At 47.8% G+C, this 13,745-nt stretch overlaps 1 protein-coding gene across 2 annotated transcripts in view; it reads left to right on the top strand.

Annotated features, from left to right (window-relative positions):
• galnt7 (UDP-N-acetyl-alpha-D-galactosamine: polypeptide N-acetylgalactosaminyltransferase 7) overlaps positions 1 to 13,745 on the top strand; it is a 169,530-nt gene that overhangs the window by 39,969 nt on the left and 115,816 nt on the right. For both annotated transcript variants that reach the window (XM_038805793.1, XM_038805791.1), the window contains exon 2: positions 5,224 to 5,672. In XM_038805793.1, coding sequence (XP_038661721.1) covers positions 5,224 to 5,672 — 449 coding nt within the window. The remainder of the gene's footprint in view (positions 1 to 5,223; positions 5,673 to 13,745) is intronic.

The raw sequence follows: 13,745 nt of genomic DNA, 5'->3' as shown, positions 1-13,745 counted from the left end.
TTAATTCTTAATGTAATAAGGATCATCTCCGACTCAATTTTTTTAAAGTTTAGTTTTAGAGTTTAGTTTTCAAATGCTGACTGTATTGATTCGCAGTAGATTTGGTGTTTTTCATAGAATTTACAGTGCAGAAGGAGACCATTTGGTCCATCGAGTCAGCACTGGCCCTTGGAAAGAGCACCCCACCCAAGCCCACACTTCCAACCTATCTCCTGTTGGTACTTCTATTATCGAACCACAAGCAGTGTTTCTTGTATTGACCAAATGACCACGCAACCAGTATGTTAGTTCAAAAGACTTTATTATTAAACACAGATTTATCTCTCTCTGTGCAATGATACATGTGGCTACGTATTAAACTACACCGATCAACTAAGATGACCGTTACTTAATTTCTGGATGACCGGCTCTGTGCAGGTAGATGAGGCCTTTATCTGAGTTCCCATGTATATTGGCAGGAAATCATCAGGTTCGTCTCGGCTACAGCTCGTCTCTCTCAGGTGGCGATCGCAGTCTTGAACTTGGCTGATCATTATGCTGCGATTGGTGTGGGTACAGGCCGGTCCCAAAAGAGATTGATCCCTAGTGCGCAGGGCCTCTTATCCTTCTTCACTTTCACGCCCTTTTGGGTGGGGTTAACTTGGGATCCAATGGATCGATAGGGGTCTCGATCACTCTGATTGATACTGCCCAATTAGGGGTGGGTACCTTGATGGCTGGGAGAGTTCAAGTCATTATTGTTGCAAGTGCTTAGGCCTTTCCAAATAAGTGGAGATGGCGGCGGGGAGTCTGCTACTGTTGCTATTCCTTCATTTGAATCTATTGTCCTGGGGAAATCGTTGACCTTTAACAGGTGCAAGTTTCGATTCGGTCTGGTTTTCGTTTGCTCAATATGCAGAGGCTATGTACTGTCTATGTCCCGACTTGACCAAAATTCCCTTTATCCTTTGCGGGCGGCCATTTTAGATGGCCACACACTGCAACCCCACCCAAACTTTTTGGACAAATCCACCTAACCTGCACATCTTTGGACTGTGGGAGGAAACCAGAGCACCCAGAGGAAACCCATGCAGACACTGGGAGAACGTGCAGACTCCGCACAGACAGTGACCTAAGCCGGGAATTGAACCCGGGACCCTGGAACTGTGAAGCAACTGTGCTAACCACTGTGCTACTGTGCTGCCCGAGTTTTGAAATACATAAATGAGTTTGAGCTGAAAAGTGAACTGAAAACTGTGCAATTCGTTTTCTGATCGCAGCCAGAACAGCAACAGCAACTTTCAATTACATAACACCTTTTAACATAATGAAACAACCCAAGGCATTTTACTAAAGCATTCTAAATGGCAGGTCATGCCTCAGAAGTCTCATTGAATTATTTGAGGATGTGACGAGACACATTGATGAAGGTCAGGCAGCGGATGTGGTATATATGGATTTCAGTAAGGCATTTGATAAGGTTCCCCATGGTAGGCTCATTCAGAACGTTCGGGGGCATGGGATACAGGGAAATTTGGCTATCTGGTTACAGAATTGACTGACCGAAAGAAGAACAGTGCGTGGTAGTGGATGGAAAGTATTCTGCCTGGAGGTCGGTGACCAGTGGTGTCCCACAAGGATCTGTTCTGGGACCTCTGCTCTTTGTGGTTTTTATAAATGACTTGGATGAGGAAGTGGAAGGGTGAGTTAGTAAATTGAAAATGAATGAAATTAAAATTAAAATCGCTTATTGTCACGAGTAGGCTTCAATGAAGTTACTGTGAAAAGCCCTTAGTCGCCACATTCCGGCGCCTGTCCGGGGTGGCTGGTACGGGAATCGAACCGTGCTGCTAGGGTTGTTAAGAAGACTTATGGTGTGTTGGCTTTCATTAACGGGGGATTGAGTTTAAGAGCCATGAGGTTTTGCTGCAGCTTTATAAAACTCTAGTTAGACCACACTTGGAATATTGTGTCCAGTTCTGGTCGCCTCATTATTGGAAGGATGTGGATGCTTTGGAAAGGGTACAGAGGAGATTTACCAGGATGCTGCCTGGACTGGACGGCATGTCTTATGAAGAAAGGTTGAGGGAGCGAGGGCTTTTCTCACTGGAGCGAAGAAGGCAGAGAGGGTGCAGAGAGATGACTTGATAGAGGTGTACAAGGTGATGAGAGGTGTGGATAGCCTCAGACATTTCCAATGGCTCTCACGAGGGGACATAATTTTAACGTGATTGGAGGAAGGTGTAGGGGAGATGTCAGAGCTTGGTTCTATACACAGAGTGGTGGGTGCGTGAAATGCACTGCGAACAGAGGTGGGGGAGTCTGAGTCATTAGGGACATTTAAGCAACTCTTTGACAGGCACATGGACAGCAGTAAATTGAAGAGGTGTAGGCTACGCTGATCTTAGATTAGGATAAATGGTCGGCACAACATCATGGGCTGAAAGGCCTGTACTGTGCTGTACTGTTCTATGTTCGAAAACAAAATGACACTGAGCCACATAAGGACATTAAGACAAAATTCCAAAAACCTGGTCAAAGAGAGGTAACAAGAGTATCTTAAAGGAGGAAAGTGAGTTAAAGAGAGGTGGTGTAGTTTAGCAAGGGAATTAGGACCCAAGCAATTGAAGGCATACCCACCAATAGTGGAGCGATTTAAAATCCGGGAGAATGGAGAGGCCAAAATTAAATGGAGAACAGGCAGTATGGTGGAGTTGAGGCCAGGATGGAATCAGCCATGATCACATTGAAAGTGTTTCGGCTCAGCAGGCTAAATTGCCTACTCCTGCTCCTAGTTTGTGTGTTCTAGGAAGGAGATGCTCTGGCTAATTTCGCCATCCAGATCTTGGTCTGTAGCATTGTAGGTAACAGATGAGGAACATATCGGCCATGATCGAATAGCAGAGCAGACCCGATTTGCCGAATGGCCTAATTCTGCTCCTATATCCTGTGAACTAATTTGGTGCGAGTTAGGACACGGCAGCAGAGTTTTGGATTACCTAAAGTTTACGGAGAGTCAAATGTGGGAGACTGGCTAGGAGTGTGTTGGAGTGGTCCCAGGTCTGGAGGTAACAAAGTCATGGATGTGGAATTCTGCAGCAGATTAGCTGAGGTATGGGCAGTCAGGCAGTGTTACAAAGATGGAAAAAGGCGGACTTAGTGATGGTGTGGATATGTGGTTGATCTTGGGATCAATTATGACAACAAGATTGCAAAGACCATAAGACGTACGAGCAGAATTAGGCCACTCGGCCCATCGAGTCTGCTCCGCCAGATCATGGCTGATTTTTTTCTCATCCCCATTCTCCTGCATTCTTTCCATAACCCCTGATCCCATTATTGATCAGAAATCTATCTATCTCTGTCTTAAAGACACTCAGTGAAACCAAAGAATCTGGTTCACCCTTGAGACAGTTTCTAGGGAGAGGCACAAAATCACTGGTGAATGAACAGAGATTGTGGCGGGAACCAAAATCAATGGCTTCAGTCTTCCCAGTATTTAATAGTGAGAAATTGGAACCATTCAAGTGCAGTGCACACAGCTGGATTACAATAGCAAAGTGTTGGAGGAGAAAGGTGTGATCAACACTGTCACATACTGCAGGAAGATCGAAAAGAATAAAGACGGATAGTTTGTCTGTGTCATTTAAAGATCTATTTGGGTATTGCCTACCACATATATATCAACTATTATAGAATCTGTTTGTTTCAATATGGCAAAATTGCTTTTTATTTATTCTTGTTGGAATTTTGGGTCCAACTTGTAATGCGGTCCTGGTAGTCGAGAACCAGAGCTGATGAAAAGAAAAACTTACACGACAATGAAGGGCAGAGGAGCAAAACCAGTTGGGTAGCTCTTTCAATGCTCCAACATGTGATGAGCTGCATACCCTCCTTCTGTATACTGTAGTAGAACGGTTGAAAAACTTTGAGGTAAATTGAGAGAACAGAATTCTTCCAACTTGCTTTACGAGCAATGAAATCATATTGAAATGACACACCCTGTAAACCTTTATTTAAAGCTGTATCTGCCTGTTATCCTTCAATCATGAAAAGCTTCTTTTTACATTGTTTTCATATCTTGATAGCATACGTTCCCCCCCTTCCCATATGGTGGGAATTGTGTTCTTTCTGATCTTTCCCCAACTCCTGCTTTGTACATAGTGGGTACGATTCTCCGGCCGCGTTGCGCTCAAGGGAGAGCACAACACGGCCGGAGAATCTCGGGGAAAGACCTCCGGCCAGCCTCCACGCCTCACGAGATTCACCAGAGTCCCAAGGGACATCGGAGTCAGCATCCCGCCCCAAATGGACGGACCGAATGCCGCTCACGAAGGTAGGTCATAAACCTACCTGCCCAGGATCCAACAGCCTCCTTCACCCGCCTCCCAGGGAGGCTGAGGCCAGGCACTGATCAGTGCTGGACCACACAAAAGTGGACCAGGCAGAACGGCACCCAGGAGGTCTCCCGGGCCATTGGAGACCCCTTGGTGATACGTGTAAGTGCACAGTGGTCCCTGGCCCTCCCCCTGGAACGTGGGTACCTTGGCACTGCCAGGCTGGATGGTACTGCCTGGGTGCCAGAGTGGCAGTGCAAGGGTGCCTGTGCCAGGGTGGCACTGCCACGGGTCAGTGGGCGAGGGAGGCCATGCCCATGAAATGAGGGTGGAGGTGGGGTTTGAAGGGTGGGGGAGTGCAGGGTGGATAAGTAGGGGCTTCTGGGAGTTTGGAGGGGTGAAGGGTGGGGGTCCTAGAAAGGAGGGGATGCTGTAAGGGGGGGGGGGGGGGGGGACTTCCAAGGACCCCATAGTGGGGTGTCCTCCTGGAGACTCCATCAATTTTGTAAGAGACTTTGCAATTCTCTCTGCAGCAGAGACTTTCGAGCATTTTGTCTTTGTGGACTACGTTGGTGCATATCATGGATCCATGTAGGCCACATGTAGTATAAATCAGTGTTCCCAAATTACATGCTGGTGTTCTGACTTATCATTGTAATCTCACTGATGACAAATAGCCTTTCCCAAGAATTCAGACTCAAAATTAAACGGAAAACTGGAAAATGAGCTTAAGTACAAAATCAGCTGACTCTTGAACATTAGTAGTTCGTTAACTGAGGTTCAGAAACCATGAGGGCACAGCCTGAGTTTTCAACAATCCCATGTCCTATACTATCTCTTATTCTGTGTATAGTAGCTTTTTGGAAGCATATGTTATTAATATTCTTGTTATCTGTTTAACCTTCAGCCCGGAAGAGATATCAACAACCATCTGCCAAATGTTGGAGATAATGGACATGCTGTGAATAAATTTCAGCCTGTTGTCCCTTGGCCTCAGGTTGAAGGAGTAGAAGTGGACTTAGAATCTATTCGACTGAAAAATAAAAATGCAGCACAACAAGGTGTTGCTGAAAATAACCAACAAAATGCAATACAGAAACAGTATGTTACTTTCAAACCGCAGAAACATGTTTACTCGGATCCAGTATTGAGTAGTGGTGTTTTGGGGAACTTTGAGTCCAAAGAACCAGAACCGCATGGCGTTGTCAATGGTCCTGGCGAAGGAGCAAAACCTTTTATATTGGGTCCTGAATATAAAGATGCCGTGCAAGCAAGTATCAAGGAGTTTGGTTTCAACATGGTGGCCAGTGATCTGATCTCTCTGGATCGAACGATCAATGATCTGAGACATGAAGAGTAAGTGTATGAATGTGTGATTATGTTACTCTGTTTATGCTGATAATTGTGAGTTTTTCTCCGCTTTTATCTTTCTGTTGCATTTTCTCCACCGTATTCTCTGTACTGGATTATGGTTCCACGGGCGGGGGGGGGGGGCAACAGTTCTCTATAGAACCTTGCTCTAGTGGCAATTCCTTGATGTGTTTGACTGTTGAGAACGTTACTGCTGATCATCACCTTCCCTTGCACAGTTCCCACTCTTAACTGTCCAGTGGCTGTTGATTGGGAGTGAGGATCCAGGCACCCTTTCTAGCCACCTTGGGGCATCAAAAGCAACTGGTCTGCTTCTGTCACTGTCCTGCTCAGCTAATTTGGTATTCATGAGGTATTATGGAATTTTGTCCTTCGTTGCTAAAGGGATGGAGTTTAAGACGAGGGAGGTTATGCTGCAATTGTATAAGATGTTAGTGAGGCCACACCTGGAGTATTGTGTTCTGTTTTGGTCTCCTTACTGAGAAAGGGCATACTGGCGCTGGAGGGTGTGTAGAGGAGATTCACTAGGTTAATTCCAGAGTTGAAGGGGTTGGATTACGAGGAGAGGTTGAGTAGACTGGGACTGTACTCGTTGGAATTTAGAAGGATGAGGGGGGATCTTATAGAAACATATAAAATTATGAAGGGAATAGATAGGATAGATGCGGGCAGGTTGTTTCCACTGGCGGGTGAAAGCAGAACTAGGGGGCATAGCCTCAAAATAAGGGAAAGTAGATTTAGGACTGAGTTTAGGAGGAACTTCTTCACTCAAAGGATTGTGAATCTATGGAATTCCTTGCCCAGTGAAGCAGTTGAGGCTCCTTCATTAAATGTTTTTAAGATAAAGATAGATAGTTTTTTGAAGAATAAAGGGATTAAGGGTTATGGTGTTCGGACCGGAAAATGGAGCTGAGTCCACAAAAGATAAGACATGATCTCATTGAATGGTGGAGCAGGCTCAATGGGCCTTATGGCCTACTACTCCTTGTTCTTATGTTCCCTCAATCAACACCGCCATGGCTGATCATCCACATCAATGGCTTATCTCCCCCCCCCCCCCCCCCCCCCTCCAACGTGTGTGTGTATATTCCATTTTGTGTGACATGCATCTTGTTGCTGTGATTCTTTGAAAAGCATTTGTGTCTATAAGTGTATTGCTATATACATGTACTGGAGCTCTATTGTTACTGCAGACAGTACAGGTATTTTTTTTGTATGTGTAAATGCTAAAGCTTTCTACAGATCAGTAGTCTTCAGTTGTATATTATGGTTTTGGGATGGAATCTAATAATAACTTGATGTGTGAAACACTCAATATTCTTAAGATTGTGAATCCAATGGCTGAGTATTCATACCTTCAAAAGAAAAGGGACATTTTCTGAGAAAAAAGAATAGTAGGGATCATTTTTGCTACGCAGTTTCAAAGTAAGTTTGATTCCTGCTCTATTGAACCCTTCCCAGGGCACCTCATTGATCTGCTCCAACAAGCTATCCTTCAGCTCTTTTAGGGGGTGGGGGGGGGGGGGTGCTGGGATACTCAGCAAGCTTTTCCCTGAACTAATTTAAGAGCCTGGTATATGGTTTCAGCCCTTGTCAATCAGCTTGTTTATAATTCAGTTTTGAGAGAAAATACTTTTTTTTTAAAAACAAGTAGAGTTGCAAGAAGTCAATTACAAACTGTCATTGCTGTAAATGCTGAAAGCAACAGCAAGATTTTTTTCCATTCTGGAGGCCACCAAAGAATTTGAGAGCTTTGAGGATGCAGCCAAAGTTGGCACTGAGTTGAACTGCAAATAGTTGACACATTAGAATGCTTCCTCCAAAATTGATCCTGTGCCATTGTAATGAAGGCCTAGACCAATGGTGGATAATCTGTACTCCGGGGGGCCCTTGCGGCCCTTTTGGGTTCTGAATGTGACCCACGGAACATTTTGTTGACTGTTGCCCACTAATTTCCGTCCGAGTAGTTTTTTTTTCCTACCGGTATTACCAAAGTGATAGGCACATAAAGCAAGGGCAAGTGATGTGAGGTGCATGCTAACACACTCAATGCTGTGTGCAGAGAACCGTACGTTCCCTCTGTGTCCAAAGTTATTTTGTTTTTAACCATTTGAAGATGGTAGTTCTATATATATATATATAAATGATGAACCATTTTCTATAACTCGCTCTGAAATATTTGGTGTGTGCAAAATGTTTTTAATCTTATTCATAGAAACATTAAAGTCACCATAGTCCCAGATGACCATAGGCTGCTTTCCTCTTTTGAGAGGGAGAGCTGACTGGTGGTGATTTAACCTGAGGATCACCACACCTCAGAGGAGGGGCATAGAAACATACATAGAAAATAGAAGCAGGAGGACCCTTCGCTTCTGCTCCGCCATTCGTTATGATCATGGCTGATCATCCGGTTCAATACCCTGATCCCGCCTTCCCCCTCTATATCCCTTGTTCCCTTTAGCAATATCTAATTCCTTCTTGAAATTACACTGTTAGGCCACACTTGCAGTATAGTGTTCAATTCTGGTCGCCACACTACCAGAAGGATGTAAAGGCTTTAGAGAGGGTGCAGAAGAGATTTACCAGGATGTTGCCTGGTATGGAGGGCATTAGCTATGAGGAGTGGTTGAATAAACTCGGTTTGTTCTCACTGGAACGACGGAGGTTGAGGGGCGACCTGATAGAGGTCTGCAAAATTATGAGGTGCATAGACAGAATGGATAGTCAGAGGCTTTTCCCCAGGGTAGAGGGGTCAATTACTAGGGGGCATAGGTTTAAGGTGCGAGGGGCAGGGTTTAGAGGAGATGTATGAGGCAAGTTTTTTTACACAGAGGGCAGTGGGTGCCTGGAACTCGCTGCCGGAGGAGGTGGTGGAAGCAGGGACGATAGTGACATTTAAGGGGCAACTTGACAAATACATGACTAGAGGGATACGGACCCAGGAAGTGTAGAAGATTTTAGTTTAGTCGGACAGCATGGTCGGCACAGGCTTGGAGGGCCGAAGGACCTGTTCTTGTGGTGTACTTTTCTTTGTTTTTGCCTCAACTACTTTTTGTGGTAGTGAATTCCAAATTCACCACTCTGGGTGAAGAAATTCCTCCTCGCCTTAGTTCTAAAAGGTTTACCCCTTATCCTCAAACTATACCCCTAGTTCTGGACTCTCCCACCATCGGGAATATTTTTTCTGAATCTACCTAGTCTAATCAAGTTAGAATTTTATAGGTTTCTATGAGGTGCCCTCTCACTCTTCTAATGAATATAATCCTAACCGAATTAGTCTCTCCTCATATGACAGTCCCAGGAATCAGCTGGCAAACCTTTTTTAATAATATAATAATATAGGGTGGAATTCTCCTCTCCCGTGAAAAATCGGGAAGGCCGTCGTGAACTCGGCCGAGTTTCACGACGGCCTCGGAGGCCGCTCCTCTCCCCTTATTCACCCCCACCCGGGGGGCTAGGAGCAGCCCTCCGTAACGCTCGGCCGCCGGGACTTGGGGCGCGCCGAGAATGATGCAGCCGGCGCGCCTAAGTGACGTCAGCCGCGCACGCGCAGGGTGGCCGGCTCCAACCCGCGCATGCGCGGCTGACGTCACAACAGCTGACGGCTCAAACCCGCGCTAGCACGGTTGCCGTCTTCCCCTCCGCTGCCCCGCAAGACGTGGGGGCTTGATCTTGCGGGGCGGCGGAGGGGAAAGAGTGCGTCCCTTTGAGACGCCGGCCCGACGATTGGTGGGCACCGATCGCAGGCCAGTCCCCTCCCTAGCACGGCCGTGGTGCTCACTCCCCTCTCCGCCCCCCACAAACTTCAAACCAGCTTTTGCCGCCATGTTCATGACTGCAGCGACCAGGTATGGTTGCCGCCGTCGTGAACCGGTCGCGAACAGCAGGCCGCTCGGCCCATCCAGGTCGGTGAATCGCCGGTCGCCGTGAAAAACGGCGAGCGCCGATTCTTCCGATTGGGGGGGGGGGGCACCAGGGGGGGCGTGTCGTGAGTCGCCCGGCCCTCCCGCGATTCTCCCACCCGGCGTGGGGAGCGGAGAATCGCGCCCATAATCTTTATTAGTGTCACAAATAGGCTTACATTAACAATGAGTTACTGTGAAAATTCCCTAGTCACCGCACTCCTTCTCCTCTTCGTGTACACTGAGGGAGAATCCAGAATGTCCAATTCGGGACTTGTTGGAGGAAACAGGAGCACCAGGAGGAAACCCACAAGACACTGGGAGAACGTGCAGACTCCGTACTGACAGTGAACCAAGCTGGGAATCAAACCTGTGTCCCTGGCGCTGTGAAGTAACAATGCTAACCACTGTGCTACCGTGCCCCCCCCCCCCCCTTCCCTTCTTCGCTGCACTCCTTCCATAGCAAGAGCATCCTTCCCTAGATAAGGACACCAAAACTGCACACAATGGTCTGCACTCCAGGTGATGCCTCACCAATGCTCGATACAATTGTAATAAAACATCCCTGTTCCTATACTGAAATCCTCTCACTATGAAGCCAATAAACCATTTGCCTTCTTTACTGCCTGCTGTACCTGCACGGTTACTTTCAGCGACTGATGTACAAGGACACCAATAACAGGCTGAGCATCCACCTCTCTCAATTTACACCCATTCGTATTTGGCATAGTGGCACAATGATTAGCATTGTTGCTTCATGGCGTCGAGGACCTGGGTTCGATCCTGGCCCCAGACCATTGTCCGTGTGGAGTTTGCACATTTTCCCCTTGTCTGCGTAGGTCTCACCTCCACAACCCAAAGATGTACAGAGTAGATGGAATTGCCATGCTAAATAAATTGCCCCCTTAATTGGAATTTTTCTTAATTTACACCCATTCAAATAATAATCTGCCTTCCTATTTTTGCTACCAATGTAGATAACCTCACATTTATCTACATTATACTGCATCTTCCGTTTATATGCCCACTCACTCAGCCTGGCCAAATCCGACTGAAGCATCTCTGCATTCTCCTCACAGCTCATCCTCCCACCCAACTTTCTTTCATCTGCAAATCTGGAGATACTACATTTAGTTCCCTCGTCCAAATCATTAATATATAATGTGAACTGTTGGGCTCCTACTACAGATCCCTGCAGTACCCCACTAGTTACTGTCTGCCAATTGAAAAAAGACCCATTTATTCCAATTCATGGGGTCATGGCTAATGAACAGGCATGATTTCAATCTTGCAGCCCATTGAGATGAAGGAGGGCCACTCATGCGGCCCACTCACTAGTCGAGGTTGCCCAGCACTGTCCGAAGCAGACTTAAAGGACACAATGGGCGGCACGGTAGCACAATGGTTAGCACTGCTGCTTCACAGCGCCAGGGTCCCAGGTTCGATTCCCGGTTTGCGTCACTGTCTGTGCGGAGTCTGCACGTTCTCCCTGTATCTGTGGGCTTCCTCTGGGTGCTTCTGTTTCCTCCCACAAGTCCCGAAAGATGAGCTTGTCAGGTTAATTAGAGACATTCTGAATTCTCCCTCTGTGTACCCGAACAGGCGCCGGCGTGTGCTGACTAGGGGCTTTTCACATTAACTCCATTGCAGTGTTTATGTCAGCCTACTTGTGACAATAAAGATTATTATTAAAACAAATAATAGAATCATACTACAAAGAAGATCATTCAGCTCATCCTGTCCTTTCCAGCTTTTTGAAATAGTTACCCAATTTGTCCCACTACCCATCTTTCTGCACAGCTCTGCAAACTTGTCCTCCTCAAACATATATCCAAATCCCTTTCAAAAGTTACTATACACCACTTGTTCAGGCAGAGCATTCCAGAAACAAAATTCTCCTCATTTTGCCCGTCCCTTTTGCCAGTTATCTTAAATCTGTGACCTCTGGTGTAAGCTTTCGGGGGCATTTAACCTCCAAATCCACTTACTCAATATTCATTTGTTCTTTTGGTTCTTGAACCATTCAGGCAATTGGAGGCAATCTAGTGATGTAACTCAGGAAAATTTATTTAGCAACAAAAGTAACACTTAGTAAAGTAGGCAGCAATCTTACTCGCTTAATGCAGCTCCTGCAGACGGATTCAGCCTAACGTGCTAGATGACAAAAGGTCCTTTCTCTCTCTTTCTCTTTCTCTATGTCTCTGTCTCTCGAATTCTGTGCTCTTCTGCTCCCAGCTGGGAAGCTGTCTTCAGTTCAGTTAGTGCTTTTTAAATCTTTCCAAATGACATCCCATGTGCAAGATTAGTGCTATTTTTGGGTTCAGCCAGTGCATGATCAATCTATGGTTTAGGTGGTGCCTGATCGTCTATTGAATTCATTACTCGTCGACCATCTCTCACAACGGAGCCTTTCCTGTTTTGTTAAATGTTGTGACTTCCCACTGAGGTAACAGGCCTTAATGTAGTTTTGGTATCTGCTTTTAGTTTCAGAATATGCTTATTCTCAGTAAGAGAATAGTGGAAGAGGGGGGAGGACATGCTATCCCGGTGGCTGTCAAGGTTACGGTTGCCCTCAACTTCCAGTCGACACGGTTGTTCCAGGCACCGAGCGGGGACCTGTCCAGTATCTCCCAGGCATCAGTGCACCGCTGCATCCGAGCAGTCACCGACGCCCTGTATGCCATCGCCAACTGGTACATCCAGGTTCCAGAGGACCGCGCACACCAGGATGGGCGGGCAGCGGGATTTGCCTCCGTGGCGAGGATACCAATGGTCCAGGGGGTGACTGATGGGGTGCACGTCATCATGCGTCCACCATCGGAGAACAGGAACGTGTTCATGAACAGAAAGGGGGCCTACTCCATGAACATTCAGATGGTCTGCGACTACCGCATGAAGATCATCCACGTGTGCGCCCAGTACCCCTGACAGTGTGCATGATGCCTTTATACTGGCGCAATCTTTCATCCCTGCCATGTTCAAGGGACACCCCCGCCTCCTGGCTGAGGGGCTGGTTGTTGGGCGACAGGGGTTATCTGTTGTGGTTGTGGCTGATCACGCATATACGGAGGCCACAGACCAACGCGGAGACCCGTTACAATGAGGGGCCCACCAGTACCATTCAGAGAGGGTCGGCCCATAGTCGTTGTCTGCTGCGTCCCGCACAACATAGCAGAGGGGCGATGTCCTGGAGGAGGAGGCACAAGGGGAACCCGATGAGGGCAACGCATCTGTACATGAGGAGGAGGATGGGGAGGGGGACGGGCACAGACGTGACATGGGGACAGGATATGGCCGGAGGGCTGCACGACGCCACCGGCTTGGCGAGCGAGCAAGCGAGGCGTTGATCGCCGCACGTTCCCCAAATAGGGGGAGGGCATCGTCGAGCAAGGCACTTGCACCACCGTTCCGCTCAAACGCACCCCCCCCCCCCCCCCCCCCCCCCACACCTCCCGGACCATCCGACAACCCTAGTGCCCACACTTCCTTCACAGCACCAGTGCCGGGCATGCCCAGAACATATGGGCATGGTTTGCTGGACTCCCCGAACACCTGACACACCTGTCTTTGCCCCCAAAGAACTTACTCATCCTAGACCCGGACATGTGGGCCCGGTGCAGCACCTTGAATTGGATGAGGCTAAGCCGCGCACATGGGGAGGAAGAGTTAACCCTCTTCAGGGCATCAGCCCATGTCCCATCTTCGATCTGTTCCCCCAGTTCGCCCTCCCACTTAGCTTTCAGCTCCTCTACTGACGCCTCCTCCACCTCCTGCATTACCTTGTAGATATCAGATATCTTCCCCTCCCCGACCCAGACCCCCGAAAGCACCGTCACTCACCCCCCCTTGCGGGAAGCGATGGGAATCCCTCCACCTGCCGCCTAGCAAACGCCTTTACCTGCAGATACCTGAACATGTTCCCTGGGGGAGCCCAAATTTTTCCTCCAACTCCCCCAGGCTCGCAAACCTCCCATCAATGAACAGGTCCCTCAGCTGTCTGATGCCCGCTCTGTGCCAACACTGGAACCCCCCATCAATGTTCCCCGGGACGAACCGATGGTTCCCCCTTAACATCCATCGAGCCCCCCACTTCCCCCCTGTGTAGCCTCCACTGCCCCCAAATCTTGAGGGTAGCCGCCACCGCCGGACTCGTGGT

The sequence above is a fragment of the Scyliorhinus canicula genome, chromosome 8, assembly GCF_902713615.1.
Source record: "Scyliorhinus canicula chromosome 8, sScyCan1.1, whole genome shotgun sequence".
NCBI classification, from domain to species: domain Eukaryota; kingdom Metazoa; phylum Chordata; class Chondrichthyes; order Carcharhiniformes; family Scyliorhinidae; genus Scyliorhinus; species Scyliorhinus canicula.
The sequence above is the reverse complement of the archived record's forward strand: the minus strand, read 5'-3'. Positions and strand labels throughout refer to the sequence as shown.